Source organism: Calidris pugnax, unplaced genomic scaffold (assembly GCF_001431845.1).
Source record: "Calidris pugnax isolate Ruff unplaced genomic scaffold, ASM143184v1 scaffold38, whole genome shotgun sequence".
NCBI lineage: Eukaryota > Metazoa > Chordata > Aves > Charadriiformes > Scolopacidae > Calidris > Calidris pugnax.
Window position 1 is genome coordinate 7,911,327 of NW_015090995.1, and position 19,359 is coordinate 7,930,685.

The window sequence follows — 19,359 nt, forward strand, 5'->3', positions numbered from 1 at the left end:
AATATGACATCAAACTGGTGGACTTTCGTTTTAATGTGAAAGGTCTGAAGGCAAGAGATGGGAACACGAGTCTTTAAAAAGAAAAAAAAAAGATTTAGACAACTTGAAATATAGAGGTCCAGCAGACATTGTTACTTATCTTGTGTCTAGACTCAGGCTTAAATATAACTGTATTGCACTACACAGCAAAACACTGACATTGACACATAAACTCTTAGTAAGACTACACACCTTATTCCTAGGAACAGGTACTAAGAAATTAGAATTAACAGAGCAGTTACCTCTGTATTTATGACATGTTGTGGACTTGAAGTTGCACTGCATTTCATTCTGAGCTTTGCCACAAGCTGTTCAAAATCTCTAACCTCCGTGAAACGAAAAGCTGTTTTTCCTTTGGTACTAATGCTGACTCCTCTGTTGGCTGGATCTGCCTTATCCACCCCCGTGACCTATGGAAGCAAGGATAAATAAATTAGGCAAGAAATTTTACCAGCTTACTTCCAAAAGAGAAAATCTGCATATATGAAACAGTTAGTATGAAGCACCATTACTTTAAAGCTCAGTGGTCTGCAGCTCTTTTAGCACAAGGTATTATGTGATAGATTTTTGACAGAGTACCAAAAATCTTTGAAAACATTTTCCCAGCTGTGAGAGCTGAGCTTATTTGAAAATCTTGCCTCCTTCTACCCGCTGAAGCTGTAACTTTTTTTCTTACTATCCAAAAGCAGACAAAACATGGCTTTTGCAAGTAATCAAATGAAACAAGTTTCACAAGAATGAATTTCCACTGAGAATACCCTTTCAAAGATAGCTGTCACAACACATGACAGCTGGAGCTGATTTTAATTGCCATGATGGAACAGTTACAGATTAGAGCAGTTAATACACTTTAATAATGCAAGTACAAGTGAGACAATCATGAATAGTTAGACTGACTGCTATTGCTGATGGTTTTACACTGTTATAGGTAAAGAATGAAAGATCCCTGAAATAAAGTAACTCTGCAGTACTGTAGAACGAATAGCAAGGGCCTGACAATCTACAAGAAGAAATTTAGAGTCAGCTCCTTTAACACAGCCTCTTCTTGTTTTTCATGTTATGGAAGCCTCTATTGTTTGGAGGACTATTTATAGACGATCAAATAAATTGCTTTATCTGGGTGGGGAACAGCAAGGCTATTGCTGAAATTAGCTCAGCTTGCCCCCCCATGTCGGGCAGTATGTACACAGAGAATGTAGAGCAATTGCAGAACCTGGTTCATTTTCAGGCTACTGTAAAATATATCTGGGTGCCGATGAGAAGTTTTTAACACTGGAAGACTGAAATGTGGCAATGTCACAGATCACATGAAGTCAAGAGAGGGATGAAGAAGCTGGTCTTTTTCACTGACCGTCGATGGACTTTCCTACAGACTTTTGAACAGACAGCGCTGCTGAACTGCCGCCAAAAGCACAGCACTACTGAACTAATGAAACTCAACACAGCAATCACCAGTCTTCAAGACCCTCTACCCTCTCCAATTATTTATATCTTGAGAATCACTTATTAACTCAAAATCAACAATTAAGCAAAAGTTTTTTCATTTAAAAAAAGTATTAAAAAATTTAGATTCTGTACCCAGCAACAGAAATTGGAATAAATACAAAAGGGAAAGAGCATAAGGGAACAAAGCTGAAACTTGAAAGCAGTTCTATAAATACACAAACAGAATTCCTACACGCAGTATCCAAGGCAGGGGGAAATGTATGACATCATGTAAAGTAAGCAAATTCTAATGAAAATCTGCTACAATGGCACTAAACTGCTCAAGTGCAAAACTTCTGGTGTAACTGGCTCTGACTGGAAGTTTGCATTACCTCCCTTAATGGAATGATTACACTGCACAGGCTGCCATCCTGGCTAGCAAAGCAGACGTAGTTTTCTGAAATGCACATTTTCCCATGGGTGTTGTAATGACTGAAAGGAACCCATAAGAAGCACTCATGAACTTCTTTCAAGGTCTCTTCTTTTGGTAGCCTGAAGAATGCACTAAACTGTTCACTGTGGGCACGGCTCTCTAGGCCTCTAGATAAAAAAACAAAACAAGAAACAGGGGAGAAGAGAGAAAAGAAAAATTAAATAAGTTTAAAATGTCTTTGCAAATACAGAAGTTAAAAAAACCCTTGGGAAAAAACAGTAAAGCATCATGCTGTCCCACAGTCTGCAGGGTCAATCTGGAGGGTTCAATGTTTTGCTTGAAGAGGCAACAAAGGACAGGACCACAGATATCTATACATCCACTTAAAATACTTAAACACTTCACTAAACAGGAATAGATTCAAGCATGTTCTTACACAGTAAAGCACTTTGCTGAATCAGGGCCTACAGGTAGCGCAGAAAAACATCCTAATAGCCTAATCTGCTCTGTTTCCCAACCCACCAGAATAGTCCATTTAAACCTAAAGCAAGTTTTGTCTTGACAGAGGGTTAATTAGCTAGAAATGTAGCACATGTTGTAAACATCTGCCATGGGCTAATTCTTCACAGGTAACTGCAGCCAGAAACAATGTTCTGGTAGTAGGACAAGATCCCTCTCCAGCATTGCTACAAAACTGAGGTATCAATTACCCAGGAAATACAACCCAAAACAGGTTTTATTATCAGTGTACTATAAAACTAAACAGCTTTTTTTTTTTTTCTTAAACCATAGGGACATGGAGCTTTAAGCAGGTAACATTTTCCAACAAAGATTTCGTCCCTTTCTGTTAATTTAAATTACCTAACAACAGACTTGCTTTTCCTGGTTACATTTCACAGTAAATAGCTGTGCTCAGCAGATCAAAACCCGAGCATTTGAGTGAGAATTTGGACAGCTCTGAGGAAAAGGCAATATTTGCTTCCACAGAAACCAGAACTGAAGAGAAACCCTAAAATTGCTACAAGGAATAATCACATGCCTTCCTTGAGAACAAAGGACAATAACCATCAGGTTGCTTACATACATATCTTTCCCACTGCCTAAAATACTGTTGTAAATAAGGAAAGCCATGCACCCATCTGCAACTTACTGATTTTATCACCCACTTCCAGTGGCAGAACAGCCATGCAGTTATCATTTATACATGTTTATCAAATGATTTATTCTCCACGTTCTCCTTCTTCATCAGGTCTCTTTGGAGACACTACAGCTTCATTCTTATTTTTCTAACCCCAAATGCTGCTAGAACACCTTTTAAAAATTCAAGCTACTATAAAGCTTATAGTTGAAGACCAGCTCTGAAGGTTTAATCACTTCCTGCCTTCATATGGACTTTTGATACTGCAAACAAGAAATTATAAGGCCCCACATTACTATGATCCCAAATTTTAATGAGACACTTAAGAGAACACCAGCTTTGCTGACATTTACATATCTCCTTGAGACAAGCATTCTCGTCCCCTTTGCCTAAAAAAGTACAGGGCCCAGAGCAGGTAAGACTCAAAGTAACATATTACCTCTTGGTGATCTGCAGGGGGTCATGAAGGACTGGGTCATTTTCAAATGTCTCCTTGTCAAAAAGTCTCCTAACAGCATAGTTTGCCAGCTGCTCCATGAGAAGGAATGTTTCACTAATGTGCAAAAACATGGAAAAATAGTGATCTTCCCCATGAGAGCACACATGGATGCTCTCTGTCAGAATCACGTTGGAAGTCTTCTCAAGTTTTGATATTTCATCCCAGGAGATAATAAGTTTTACTGAAAATACAAATACAAGCACATGTGAGTAACTTCTCATTAGCTGCTACCCTCATATTAAAAAAAGAAAAGTAGTAGTCAGCAGCCCTAATAAAATATAATTAAGCAATGCGGTTAAATAACCCACTTGGAAAGGGCTATAAATTCATAAGCTCAAAAAACACTCTCTTCAAAATTCCTGTAAAATCATTTCATTAGAAAGAAAAACATTAAAGACACATCCTGTACGAAAATACAAGCTTACATCACCTTTTTTTGCTCTCATGTGAAACTGCAAATTGCAAATAAATATCATCATATACACTACCCCACTTTACAGGTTAGCAATAGGGCTTCTTAAAGTACATTGATCTTAAAGTATTGGCAGGAGGAACCATGCCCAGTAGCTATGACATTTCCCACTACAATTGAGCAGTGTCTTAGAAAGATTCCTACTTTCTTTATGCTTTCTAGTTTTGACATAAATACAGTTATAGCTCACATTGTTAGAGGTATTTGATTTGGCATTTCAAATTAATATTACACAGGGGAAAAAAAAAACGTGTAATTATCACCAGTGTGTAATGCACTCGTGTGAAATATCAAGTCTGTGTGGGAAGGAATAGCTGTAATCCTCACAGACCAAATTAATATGCAGCATGAACTAAAGATGCCGAACATCTTTTAGTTAACAGCCAAGTGCAACAGGTCTGCCTTCTCTCTGAAGCTTATATAGAGGAAAAACACTAATGGACATTGTGTATTAAGTTACTCAAATGTATTCATTTCCATAAAGTATTTTATGTTTGCAGTTTTTCCTATTCTGTGTTGACATCTGCTCACGTGGCAAAATAGCTCCCTTAGGACATAGGAAGAATTCTTCCAAATCTGAAAGATAAACAGTAAAATGTGAAGGGACCAGGCTTAGTATCGAGGCTTACTTACTTTCTGCTCCCAGCAAAAATGAGTAAAAGCTAAGGAAGTTGGTACTAAGATAAAGCCAGCCTTGACAGGGCACTCTGCCCTTCCAGTAACTGCACGAGTAATAGGTAACCAACTTCTCCTGCTCTGGTAATCCAAAACACTTTTCAAACTTCATAAGACCTTCACGGAACTTCTCAGGATCTTCTTCTTTTACAAAAGAACCTTTTGCCTCCTCAGCAATCAAACCCTAAAACAAAAGAACCAGTTACCTTCTATATGGATCCATGTGGGTGGGTGTCATATATGCACCCGCATACATACTGCGTGGCATTCTCTTAACAGGATAGTAAGTTTTAGAACAGGAAGAATAGTCTGAGGATCAAAACACAGGTCACAAATCGAATGTGTGTGCTATTTCAGACTCATCCACCAAGTTTCCCACACAACTTACGCAAGTCCAGGTTCTCTCTTCTGAAATAGCTATGTTTTCCCCACTTAATCACAAGAATTCCTGGACTAAATATATAATGTATATAAAGTGCACCCTCACAAAAATATATCATACGTTTTCCAGGTATTATTAAAATTATTGGGAAATAATTTATCAACCGTTTTAGTCCACTATCTAAAGGAATTTGGTGTATCATTTACCAAGAAGAGTTTATGTCAGTCAACTGTACTTAACCATGGGACAGATAAATGGGAACCATGGAGTGTGTTGAAGTTAACAGGCACATACTACTCAATAAGAAGTATGTAGCATTATGATGCTGTCCTTTGATATTCTCAAGAATATTCTCATTATTTGTGTACATTTAGAGGAAAAAAATACACAGCCTTTCCCAATTATGTTATGTGCCTGTTACTTACTCTTATCTTTCCCTGGACAAAGCTCGTAATATCTTCATTTGAATCGAATACTGATAAAGTCTTCATAACATTGTGTTCTAACCAGTCCCAGTGCTCTGTTATTTCTTCTCTGCTGGATCCTGATTGAAAGAGAAAGTTAGCATTACTTGAAATTAGAACAGGCTTTAAACTTTTCACTAAAAAATATAATCAAGAGAATACTTAGCAAATTCCCAATTCACAGAGTTAGATAATCAAGTCCAAATCAGAAGTCTCAAATTTATTGTCCAACTCTTGTGTACACTAAAAATGTATTTGGTGCACATGAAAAATGCACACTGCTGTGTTTTTATCTTTCAAGCCCTCTATATTTCTAGCCTTTACATCCAGAAGCACCTCAGCTTTGTCAACATTGTGTGGCTCAGTGCTGTAGCCTGTACTGCCCCAACACGGCCGGCAGAGCATCGTTAGAACACTCCCAGTCTAATAGTCTAGAAGGTGAGAAATGTGAGATCAAATTCATGAGACTAAGAAGAAGATGAAATCTGATCCTTAGACATCCTCAGCTGTGATCACTGGGACACAACATTCCCCAGAGTAGAACTCCAAGACTTGGACCTGCTGTGCAAATCCCTTCTAACAAGGGTAAGGATGGAAATCACCCATCATTGTAACCAGGAAGGTAGCAAAGATTTATCTTTGGATACATGAAACAACTATGTGTGCTACTGACAGCAAATAATCAATTGCTACTTCCTCGTACTCATTATAGGCCATGGTTTTATCTCATTCTATCTATCAATTATATTTCTAACTAGGCTAAAGCTTAGGCAACTGCTGTTCAGGAAACAATGTCATCCTACCTACAGTAAAGTTCTGCTTACGCTGTAATTCCAACCAACGCACTGTCTTCATGCAGCTGCAGGCTTCTGCAAGGGGAGAGAAGCACATCTGCACAGCCCCATATGGAAAACACACCAGAGCTAACTCCTGATGCAGGAAAAAAGGCTCAGTGATTTATACAAGCTGACAGATCGTTGAAACAATGTTTGGCAGCACCTGAATTAGTATTATTTTTCTTCTGGACCCTCTGGGACTCAAGCACATGGGAATAAGGAGTGTTCTCTTTCATCTCATTACATATGTGCAAGAGGAGCAGTAACTTAAAAAACCTGTTATCAATAACTGTAAGGAATGTAGAAACCATCAAGCAAAGACAAAAGTAAACATACTGCATTTTCAAACACCTTAGAGAGAAGCCAACCTTGTTACTTTATTTACTTTACACTGCTTTGCAATCTAGGTTTCAGAGAGTGCTCCCCTACTACATGGTGAATGTCACTGCAACTTTATAGCAGAGAAAAAACTCTCTCACCTGAACTTTCCAGAAATACATTTAGATTACTGGTTTACTTTAAATACAAAGTAACACTCTTACCCACTAGTTACTTCCTAATTAGAGAAATGCAGTAGGCCAACTTCAAAATGCTTATCTTAATTCCTCTTACTCTTTCCACACACTCAGTTACAAATTGTGCAAGTGGTAATTGGTAATGAGCAGAGATGACATCAGTGAAACAACAGTAGAGGTCCAGCAAATTCAGTACTGAGTCAGTTCTTTAAAGACAGGTGGCTCCTCATCAGATGGTGGGAGGCAAGGAGAGGGAAAGCATTTACATAGGTTTGAATAAGAGGATTCTAGAATATAAATTAATTGGCAGTTTCATCCTCCACAGGAATGCTCACAACTAAAATCAGCCAGCATAATCGCATACTATCAATACCCCTAAGCAAGAACACACCTTTAACAATTTCTTTATTCTTAATTTACTTTATAAAGACTAATTAAACAACTTTAAATGGGCTCCACAGAATTAGTTAAAGGTGCCTTGGGAATGAATAGAAATTGTTCTAAATATGGGTGGATTCGCAACAACACTTAAAAAAATTATATGAAGTGTAATTAACATAGCAATTAAATTGCAAACTAATTATTTTCCTCAGACTACACATGTAGACCAATTATTTGAGTCACAGCATGAATCAGAGGCACAGATGTGACACAGTAAAGATGAAACTTTTTAATAAATATTTAAATGATTTAAGAGTACCGCTTCAGATCCTTAATATGTAATAGCAGGAACAAAATGTAGTCTCTTCAATTTCTTCACTTCACAGAATGGAACAATCTGTTTTCTAACACAAAGTACAACTACATTATGTAGCCTTTTGTTGTAAAGTATACTTGTGCAGCACAGAATTGATATAAACTCAATCCTAAAGTGAAGATTACCCTTTGTATTTTCCCAAGGGCTGACCTGACAGCATGAGAATTCCCTGGAGTAGATTTTGAACGTACTTATCAAAGTACCTTTTTGATAACCCATCACCATCAGTTCTGAGTTCTTCAGAAGTAGTCTTAAAATTTTATTCACTGCCAATTCACAAACTGTTCAAATTCTACCAACTTTATAAGGCTGTCCTTTTAAAGTGACATGTAATGAATTACATTAAATCATTATTAAACAGTTTTCTCACTGACGATGCCTTTCAGAGAAGTCTTTGCACAATGTGAACAGGAGCAACAGGAGCAGATTAGCATTACAGCAAGAAATGTGTAAACTATACACTAAACACCTAAAGGAACAAATCTGTATTTTGAAAGTAGCTAACTGTATAGAAAAGACAGCAAGAGGCCCAATTTTTAATTTAAGTCGAAGCAATGAGGATTGATAATAAAGCGGTAACAGCAAGGTCGAATGTGACAACCACACAGCACTTACTGGTGGCATTACTCATGCATGCAAGTGTTTTCTGAATGGCAGATTTCCTGCAAAGCTCATCTTTTGCAACAAGCAACTAAAAGGAAAGCCCAGAGCCCAGAGAATTCTAGATGGAGTCTTGTTTCTTTAAAGAAAACTACTAATGAAAAGAAATTAAAGCATTGAAAAAGAAACTAAAATATATGGTTCTTTTTTACTGCAATTATTGATGTTTTCAATAAGCCTAAGAAATAGATTAATTCCACAACAGTGACTTTTTAGCATTAGATCAAATGACAATATTAATTTACTTCAACATAAAGACAAGACCATGCCTCAGAAAAAAAACAATGATGCATGTACAGAATAAGAGTTCTCTTTTGGAATGGAGGTCTCTTTGGACACACAGAGGTTAAGCAGCAGGAATTAAGACTGTTTTCAGGAGAAGCTGTAAAACTAGAAATAAATCTAAAAACCCACAAGAAAATAAATCCATGTGTGATATCAGAAAGCATGCTCTAGGAAAAATCGCATACTCGACTCAAGGTCAATTTTTGTTTCCATTTCCTACTGATTAATAACACAACATGAAAAAGAGAAAGAACTTCTTAAACTGCAAGAGCAACAGATATGAAGAAGACTTCAGCTCTGACCACGACTGGGAACCTGGCTCATTTTAACAAGCAATGATAAAGTAGAAAAATACATTTGAATAAGCAGCTCCTATTATTCCTACCTACGGCACACTTAGTACTCCCAAGGGTCATTTTATCCCTGTCATCCTGAACTGTGCCAAGACACACTTGCAGCTGACAGAACAAAAGATGGTTCCTCTGTTGGAGCACCAAGGCTGTTCTTCAGTACTTCACAGACTGCTGCAGAGAGCAGGCAATCGGAGGCTGTAATATGAAGAGTCCGTAGATACCTCCAGAAAAATTGGAACCACACACTACTGTCAACCACAGGTTTTCAAATAACTCTGAACCATGTAGAGGTCACAGGAATGAATAATGATGTGAGAGGACTAACCCAAAAATGGATCCTATACTTTGCACCCTCATCTATCACTTTATAAACTCAGCTTCTAAATCATAGTACGTACCACATGCAATGGACCAGTAGACTTGAGAGTCTGGTGTCTGATGCAGGATGCGAAATGGGGCGACTTTGGATGTAGAATCCAACACCGCATCTAGTGTTCCCACCAGAAGACCTGTTGTGTTCAAGAAAATGTATACAGCACAGTGAAACTAAGGCTTTTGAAATATACTATTCAAGTTTCAGAATGCTTTGGCTTCTCTTAAAAAAATGGAAGTGAATAATCATAAAAAAACAAACCCAAAGACCAGTACATTACATCAATGAAAAATACTATATTGTCTTGTATGCAATTCATAGATTGTAAGTTACTTCCGGAAAGCAGATTTTTTTTGTAGTTTCTAACTGAAGTCAGACATTGAATAGATACCACCGTTTATGTCTGTTTAAAGAGCTTTGGGTACTGAGTGAGTCATAACACTGAGCTGATCTCAAAGTTGGCGTTGCTTCAGCAAATGTTTTATTATTTCATTCACAATTCTCCTAATAGCATTTTCTGTTACGATATACAGTACAAGGACATTAGTCACCATTTATAAGGTTAATGCAACTGCTCAGTTGAGAGAATGATTACAACAGAGCACTACAGAGCAGCGCTCCTCAAAATGCCATAACGGCTTCTCTCTACTGGAACGGTCATTAGATTTCAGACACAATAAACTGTATTGGGTTAGTACCGGTTCAACAGTCCCACTAGTCAATACTGCTTTGTCCACGAATGTGATATAGAATACAGGTTTGCACTTAAGCCGATAAGTGCTCAGTACGTGATGAACTAATTCCATGGCTATGGACACTAGCAAAATTGTGAGGAATCAGGAGAGCCTCACCTTCTTACCCTACTTCTGAAAGCGCCCTAAGAGCTGAGAATTTTTTGAATACTGTATTATCAGCCAGGGTTTCCATAACTACAAGTTGTTGGGTGCTTCACAGCAAGCACCCCCTTTAATTGCTATTTCCCAATGGGAAATGAAGGACCAGGTTCACCCCGGCTAGTAAGGTCACTGCTGAGCAGTTTGCTGGCACTCTGCTAACGCCATTCACACAAACCTAATAAAGAATTATTCACTTCCAGGGGAGCAGAGATTTAAAATTCACCTGTACAATGTCAAGGATATTAATTGTAAAATAAGGGAGTAGGTGACAAAAAAATCAGTAACTGCTCAGCCCAGGCACTAACTCCACAAGGGAGGCAAGGGGGAAAAGCAGCTCAGACCATACTTGCCAACCCCTCACTAAAGAAATGCAGCACACGTTGCTCTCAAACAACCAATTTTAAGGACAACCTACAGAAGGGCATCTACTCTCATCTCTGCTCAAAGCCAGACCCGACAGTTTCTACTGGAGATTCCACCTAAATTTTGCCTCACGTGGGGCATGACTTCAGCTGTAAATATGGAAGGAGACGCACATTTACATGGAGAAAGTGTTCTGCTTTTTAGCAAACATTTTCGGTTTCATAGCTACTTGAGTAAAAGTAGTGGGAAATGGCCTACATACTTAAATAAACAGGGTAAAATACTCTAAAAATAAAATAAAGGGCCAGGAATACAGAATAGCTTTGAAATAAGGATGTGTTCTTCCCAAGAGTTTCTAAATAAATATCAACATTAGCTGTGGAGACATGCACCAAAACATCAGCAATGAATTATGCTCTCATTTGTACTAACGTAGGTAATAGAGCCATGACAGTAACTGCCCAACATTTTGCTATTCGGGGGCAACCCCACTTTGTTCTTCTATATTTATTTCACCAAATACATCAAGAGACTACTCATACTCAGGGGGTGGGGGATGTTGTGGTCCTTTACAACCCACAATCTCAAAGAATTTTTTTTTTTCTTGGAATAGCTGTCAGTTACACCTTTTTTACTGCTGACAATCTTCTTTATTTTAAATAGGTATATCATACCCAGCAATACCACTATTTCCTATCCTTTGTGGGACTAGTGTAATGCAAACAGAATAACGTAAGTTCCATTTTACCAATGAAGAATCGGAAGGAAAGAAAATGTGCTGCTGTCTTTTTTTTAAAAGAGCACTGTTGTTCTGAAGCACGAGCCTGTTCTCTCCTCTAATGTGTAACAGTACCTTTGAGGTCAATAATTAATTATATTAAAACTGGATCAGACAGCCTCCCGATTTGCTACATTAGCAGTGTTAAGGGGACATTAAATATTTATAAGACCGTAAGAGTTCCTTACAAACAAAAATGTTCTATTAGCACAACTCTGGTCAGGCCCATTACACTAAGGATTTTGAAAACTAGACACTTTGATGTACAGCTGAGTTCTCACTCTTAGTTTATTTACATCATCATAAAAAGGAACTGTTTGAAAATACTGTAAAAGCTTTCCCTGAGTGGCAACAACCACAGAAAGTGATATTCTGCAGCTACAGTTATTCAGCAATAACTTCTCACTTCTACAAACTGAAGAGTTCAAAGGCTATTCAGAGCTGAACCAAAGGGGAAAAAATACTATAAAACAAGTAAGCTTGTGACAGATAGCTGTGATGAGCTGACCCTGGCTGGACAGCAGGTGCCCACCAAAGCTGCTCTATCACTCCCCTCCCCAACTGGATGGGGGAGAAAAAACATGACAAAAGGCTTGTGGGTCAAGACAAGGATAGGGAGAGATCACCCACCAATTATTATCATGGGCAAAACAGACTCAACTTGGGGAAATTAGTTTAATTCGTTGCCAATCAAATCAGAGTAGGGTAATGAGAAATAAAAACTAAATCTTAAAACACCTTCCCCCCACTCCTCCCTTCTCACCAGGCTCAACTTCACTCCCGATTCTCCACCTTCTTCCAAACTCCTGTGTCTGCAAGCCAGCTAGCAATAATGCAGATAACAAGCTACATCTTTTGAAAGGCAGGAATACCAGCAGGAGCCTTCTAGAGATTCAGGATGGCAATAAGTGCTGCAGGAAATCCTGTACTTGAAGAGTCAGGGTTTTTCCCTACCCTTCCAACCTCGGCACATAAAACAAGCAGGGAAGACTAGTTCCAACCATGTATTTCACTGATAAGTTTTTCTCCTCTCACAGTTGCATTTTACTTAATTTTTCTCAAGCAGAAAGAGGTGAATTGAAACAATCAAAGCAGAAAATAAATAATTCTTTTCTGACATTTCAGTGGAAGATTGGTATTTTATGACACCACATACTCATTTGTATAACTACTCCAGGAACACCCACCTCCTAATTAAAGTCCTGTCTAAACTATAACCAAAGCAACTTCTTTGTGACAAACATGCTTAATCTCACTAGACCTTGGTTACAGCACATACATTAACAACACAAGTTCTGTGTCATCACAACTGTGCTTCAGCAGACGGGCCATTTTGCCTAGCTATATTCTTATCAATGCACTCCAGAAAACCTGAGCAGCTCTCCCACAGCAGCTCTGCAGAAGACAGACCAACCAGAGGTCACGGTGACATGGTTGCACTGCCAGACATACAGCAACATACTTTGGGACAGCCTATTGCAGGCTGAATTATCAGGAAGTAGAACCAGTCAAACAGGTTACAATACCGGTAGCCTTAGGTGAGGTCTAAGAGAGGAAAGGGAATGAAATGTAAAGGTAAGCAGGTGCACACCCACAGGAAGGGAGCCAAGACTGAGCAAAACCAGCACAAGATATTTCTGTCCATTTTTACCCACACCAGCCAACTCAGAACTGTGCTGTGCGACGGCACAAGCTGGAAGAGCTAACCGTACCATCTACAAACTGGTCCTGCTGTAGCAGTCCAGAAGGGTCATACGTACACAGCCAACTGCAGCCTTCTCTCTAAAGCTAGGACAGCACCAGAATTCCCAGCCTTCCTTCAGGTAAGCGTCTCTGCTCTCATCTCTCTTTCTCTCCTTGGTCTGTACCGTCTTCATCTATTGGCTGCTTCTTCAAAACTCACATCTCCCCTCCTTAAAGCCTGTCTTACCAAGCATACTCCCATATTCCTGGGAATCCTTTGCTACTGCCTCCTCAGCTAGTCCCCGTTACTGCTGTTCAAACCCTGCAGCCCCATTCAGCTTTATTCCCATTCCTGCCTTGAGGCATTGCCCCTCTCTCCCCTCAAGACACAGTCTCCCATTGCTGTCTCCCTCTTTCACTCCCAACTCCCCAGCCCCTCAGTGCTGCCAGTCACCTCTAGCTTTGTCCCACCAGCTGAAAAATGCTGTTCAGAACAAGATTGTACTTGGCACATTTGCAATGATCTCAGAAGATAATAGCTCTTCATTGTTTTTTTCTAAAGCGCTAATTTTCTTGAGTGACACACAGCAATATAAAATTAAAATCAGGCACAGCAAATTATTCTAGCTTATACCTAGGAGGTTTGAATATTTTCAAACCCACAAACCCAAATTTAACTGCATTTTTTCCAAGTTTTTGTTAATCTTTCTTAATCACAATTTTAATTCAATAACACCTCACTCTTTGTGTTTCTGTCCAGTGAAAAACATAACTTGCATAGATGAAATCTGTATGAATCTGACATTAAGAGAAAAATGACAGAAATAAAATGTGCAATGCCAGATTAAAAAAAAGCATACTACAGGAATTACCCCATTCAAGTGTTTTTCCATGTTGTCAAATGCCATCAAGGACAGAATCCCTTCTATCTAGGGACAGAAGCCCACCTTCAGCAAAATCCAAAGGGCACTAGGAGGTCCCAGCTGCCTGTCCAACTGTCAGCCTACAAGGACGTTTTAAAATGAATACCTAATTCTAGGTCTTACTATTTCCCTTTAGTCACAGTTCTTAAATGATTCACACAGAAAGACAGCCCTCATACCAACTCAGCTTCCTTGGCTTCCAAAGATACCAGGACAGAGAATGGCCCATTTAGCCTAATGACCACAAGACTTCCTAGGTTGCAAAATATCACCCCTGGTTCTAAGTCAAAGCCTAATATCCATCTATCTATCTATCTATCTATAATATTATGATATGCCTAGAAGAGAATCTGGGATTTTGTGATGCTTTCTTTCCACACTTTCCCTGTGCCCTCCAAGTAGCTACGAGGCCAATGAAGAATTCACCACCTCCAGCTAGGAGGACTGTATCTACATCTGAAATTCACGAGCCAAAAGTTTGGACGTTGTGTTTTTGTCTGGTAGAATGAATAAATGTTTCAACAAGACAATTATGCTTCACATTTCATACAGTTTGCTTTATGATGACACAATAAGAGAGAGCCTAGAAAACCCAGAGAGATGCAACTCACGCAGAACACCGAAGAACCATACGCCACCCAGGAACAACTTTACTCTGCTTTCCTGGAGCATTTCTCCTTGACAGGGTCAATGACAGACACCATCAACCTATGAAGGAGTCAGTTCTAGTCCGAATAGCTACCACCACAACAGAGGTCTCAATGGCAGCTGGGGTCCCTGCAGTGCGTAATTTTACAAACAAACAAGAATTAAAAATAGAAACTCAGCTCCATAGCTTGAAGTTCTCATGAAATAAAGTGTATTATATGGTGGTCAATGCCTTGTCACTTTCCTAATTCACACCTCCTGACAAGCTCCATCAAAGCACATGCTTGTTTTTAAAATAAGTGACCAGAAATGCCTGAGCAGGAGTTCACTTCGGCAGCCTCAGATGCATGCGGGAAAAGGGACTCGGAAATGAGCATCTTGCCAAAGCAAGGCAGATCCATCATTTCTTCTGACATCTCCTCTTCCAACGAGCTACAAATCTAACCCTGTCAGGGTGTCCCTTGGAGCACAGGGCTGTTACACTAGGACTAAGTGTTGGGCTACGCTGACCTCAGCTCGATGTACCACCCCCAGGGTGGCTGCTGGCCCTGGGCAACCCGATGTCCGGGATGCACATTCCCACCCGGCTCCCCCACTGCCCCTGGCCCAGCAGAGCCCACCCCACGGAGTGTGCAGAAACCTCACCAGTCCCTGGAGGTGGTCAGGGGGCTCTAGTGGGAGGTGTCCCTGTCCACGGCAGGGGGCTGGAACTGGATCACCTTTAAGACCTCTTCCAACCCAAACTATTTTACAATTCCTTTTGCTGGTGGGGTTTCTTCGGGCGTGCCTCTCTCATGCAATGAAAATGGGGGGAAGGAGGAAAAAGAGACCCACCTGAGAAACCCCATGAAGGTCAAGGGCTCCAAAACTCGGCCAGGCGACCCCCCTCCCCCCTCTCTAGAGCCAGGGTGACCCACGACCGGCAAACGGCCATCCTCCCCCTCCAGCCCTCCCTCCGACCCTTTCCCCCGCCGGTCCCCTAGGGCCCGGGCCTGAGGCGACCCCGCCGCCGAGCCCCCGGGAGCCCCTGCCCCAGTCCCCCAGGGGGTGGGCAGTACCTGCCAGCCCGCCTCCGCCCTCCTCGCCGTAGCCCCGCCGCCTCTGCAGCACGAAGTACTGGTTGGAGCGCTCCTGCACCCATAGCTTGAGGGCATTTTTCAGCAGCACCTCCTCGGGCTTCAGCCACATCGCGACGGCGGCCCCCTCACTCCCCGCCGCTGCCGCCGCCCATACCCGCCGCGCCGCCCGGCCTCCCGCTCCCACGTACACAACCCCGCTGCCAGCCGAGCCCGGGGAGCGGGGGGAGCGCCGCTGCCCCGAGGCATGCTGGGAGCTGTAGTCCTCTCGGCCCCTCCTGGCCACTCGACTCAGCTGCCTCAGGACTACAGCTCCCGTCGAGCCCTGCGCGGCCGCCCGCGCCCTGTGGCTTCAGCCTGCCCGGCCGTCAGAAGGGAGGACGGCGAGAGGCCGCTCGCAGGCCGGCGGGGCTCGTCTCCGCCTGGGGAGGCGACCAGGGAGTTGTGGCTCCTTCTGTCCTACAAGCTCAGGAGAGGCTTGTCGTCCCGCTCCCTGCAATACAACACTTCCCCCGTCCTGTCCCGGAGCTGACCGGCCCCAACTCCGCTCCTGTCAGGCAGGGCCGCTGTAGCATCCGGCCTCCCCCACAGGCCTCCAGCATGTCAGTAAAATGCCTTTATAAAGCGGGGTGGGTTGGCTTTTTTGTTTGTTTTGTTTTGTTTTTTTTCCCTCTCGGTCAGTCAGAGAAGTTCCGTTCTCCATTTTGGCCAAAAGTCATTCCCTGCCCGTGTTCCAGTCCACAGACAGGCGGCACACCAGAGACTTTGGCTTTTCTGTTTGTTTTCCTGTTAGCGCTAAGCCCTACGCTGCAGCAGGAGGCCGGGGCACAGAAAACATGAAACCCACAGGAAAAACCTGCCACACAAGGAATAAAGCCATGTCCGCCACCTCCACCAGCTGCAGCACCCCAGTCACCAGGCCGTGCATGTCCCCTCCCCGGTCACAGGCCGCACCAGGAGCAGAGGAGTGGCCCCAGCAGCTGCAGCAGCAGACACACTGTCAACATTGCCTATTTACATTTCACATTATAAAAAGACAATCTCCCCTCATTGCTTCTATCACCCAACAGGATTCAGCGCTAACTTGGAGTAGACATTTTGGTTGCCTTAACAACAACTTGACTTGCGGTCTCAGTATTTTCATGATTTGTCTGCAAGACCTTCAGCATTTGTCCTCAATGACTAGCTCTTCAGATTATTTGCAGACTGACTTTACCAGTTGTTCTGTGCTAGAATAAATCAATCTATCCTGTTAAGGAACAAGATTGTTCCTTAACTTTCATGGTTAGCAGCTTTCATGGTTGAAGGAACTGCACTTGAGCATCTGCTCTGACTACTGTCTTCTGTTGCCGTCTCATGATTTAAAGAGGAGTTCTCTCACAGCCAGATTTCAAAAGACATTAGGTGTTGGAACTATTCTGCCATACGTACCTGGCAGTCCAGGATATCCCAAGGCTGTGGGACGACTTGTTTTCCACAAGCACTGTTCAGCACAACGTAACTCCTGGTTGCCCATGAAGTCACGATCACAGGTCAGTCTGCCCATTACTAAGCCCCATCTCTTGCTGTTTCTTCTCCAACCTCTTCAATATGTCCCAAAGATCTCCAGATTTCTCCCTGAGGCCTTAGATTTGATAAGTGGGATCTTTTGGGGGCTGAGCAAAAGCACAAATAAAAACTTTCCAGGAGCATAAGCCTCACTGCCTCCTCCTCCGCGCCAGAGACTTCTCAGGATTACCATCTTTTCCCACCTCCATGTTAGATTCACTCCTGGTCCTGTCACAATCTGTCATTCAGTACAAATGGAACAAGTAGGACATTCCCATTTCCCAGGAACTTCTCTGCGGTTTGCTGTCCTGGCAGATCCTTCCTTTAGCACTCTCGTTCCAGCATAATTGACCTTCCTAAGATTTTCAAGAATAATGCTTTATTGATTGTGTATCATATGAAAAATTCAGCACACAGTTGGTTACACTCAGCCTCTACTTCGAGCCCTTTCTAAAAATTATGTGCGTCATGCACTAACTACAGGATGCAAACGTGGCACTTTTGCTTCATCCTGTCTTCCTTTCATCAGTCCCAAATGTGCTTCACTACCAAAAATGCTTCTGCCAGCACTGATCTATTTGTGAGCACAGGCACAGCGAGATTTCGCCAAGCTCTCACCGAAAGATGTTTGGCAATGCCCATTCAGTCCCAGCTGCGTAAGGAACCACCTACCCAAAGGCACTAGTGTGAGAGTGAACTGATTGTGCAATCGCATTAAACTCACTGGAAGGCTTCAAAAACAGGTGAATTGCACTGCTATGAGACTTTTTTTCTTTTCTTTCAATAACTCATTGCACCACAGCAAGGCAAGCTGTAGTATTAAAAGGTTTTATCTTTGGGACTGAATATAGCCTTAAGTAACACCACTATTCTTTTAACCTCTTTTTATAACAGAGCAGAAAGCAACAAATTTCTGATGCTTTACCTTTACTAGACAGGAAAAATGAATTAAAAGTCATTAGCCAGCATGTGGTAACTAACACAGATAAAACATTAATGACACAAGGCAAACAACTCCTAGATAAATGAGCCCATCACTCTTCATGAGGCAGTTTCTTCAATCCCCCCACATGAAGTGACTGAGAGTAACAGACATTAGCAGGTTCCTGGAGATTTACCAGCTGAACTGACAGAGTGATTCCTGCATGGATGCTGCTCTCTAAGAGCATTCCCAGAGAGAACGTTTACCATTTAATTTTCCACAATTAGCCAAGCCCTTGGATAGGAAATACCCATTAAGGATCTAACACATCTTCTAATTCCAATGCTAATTGTACAGAGAGATGCCCTTGGCCTTTCCGACCCAGCTTTTGGCATCTCACACACTGGACATGTTAGGACATATGTTACTTTCTTATGTAAGATTCAAACTTTGTTAATTAGATAAAAATTTAACAGTAAAATGCTACTGCTTGGAAAACATCTGTTTTGTTTTCCTCTCCCTTGTTCAAGGTCTTGAACGTCTTTCTTTTTCCCAGTTCCCTCAGGCACTGGATTCTTAACCAAATACTGTTAAGATGCAAGAGTGCTCCGCTTTTGGCTTGGAGGAATTTATTTATAGGCACTTAAATTCTTTCTTAATCAGTGCCGTCATCTTACAGTCTAATCAATGCATTCTACAGCAACAGAGATCCATTTAGCAATGCAGAATTTTTCTTTCACTTCATTAAAAGGCCTCCTAGAAATGGTAAATTACTTCCCTTAAGTAACCATAGCCAAGATTATATAAATAGATAAATAGCTATATAAATACATTTTGGCTTCACTCAGTTTAACCAACAGTTGAACACCTAGCGGAGAATTACATAGCTGTTAATTCACAATGGGCGAACACTGCAGTTTGGTTTCAAGTTTCCCTTAAAGCCAAAATGAAATTGCCAAAGCCAGTAGATTCTCTTTCATCCATTCCAAAATGCAAGGCATTACACCCCCACAGAAGTGGAACTCTGTTCCAATCTGCACGGTAAAACCATCAATATAAACCTGGGTGAAAAGGCAGGGATACCTGGTGAGCTGCTGTATGTTAACCACAGAGTGAAATTACATTAAATCACACAGCCAAGGTAGATGTGTATATTTATTCTGGTCCAACTGTTAGGTCATTGGACAAGTGCAGATCTTTCCATCTATAGACTGAG

General features: G+C 41.4%; 1 protein-coding gene across 5 annotated transcripts in view; it reads right to left on the reverse strand.

Moving 5' to 3' along the window:
- Nucleotides 1–15,820, reverse strand: part of TBC1D8B (TBC1 domain family, member 8B (with GRAM domain)) — a 36,644-nt gene extending 20,824 nt beyond the window's left edge. For 4 of the 5 annotated variants that reach the window (XR_001413475.1, XR_001413476.1, XM_014955189.1 and 1 more), the window contains exons 1-7: nt 15,656–15,808; nt 9,332–9,442; nt 5,489–5,607; nt 4,640–4,865; nt 3,475–3,715; nt 1,857–2,064; nt 282–449 (exon numbers count right to left, since the gene is read on the reverse strand). Coding sequence is in view for 3 of the 5 variants with exons in the window: in XM_014955189.1 (XP_014810675.1) it covers nt 282–449; nt 1,857–2,064; nt 3,475–3,715; nt 4,640–4,865; nt 5,489–5,607; nt 9,332–9,442; nt 15,656–15,785 (1,203 nt within the window). In the remaining 2 variants the exon portion in view is untranslated. Of the gene's footprint in view, nt 1–281; nt 450–1,856; nt 2,065–3,474; nt 3,716–4,639; nt 4,866–5,488; nt 5,608–9,331; nt 9,443–15,655 lie in introns of all 5 variants that reach the window. The other variant, XM_014955188.1, reaches the window with a different exon arrangement.
- Nucleotides 15,821–19,359: the final 3,539 nt, after the last annotated feature.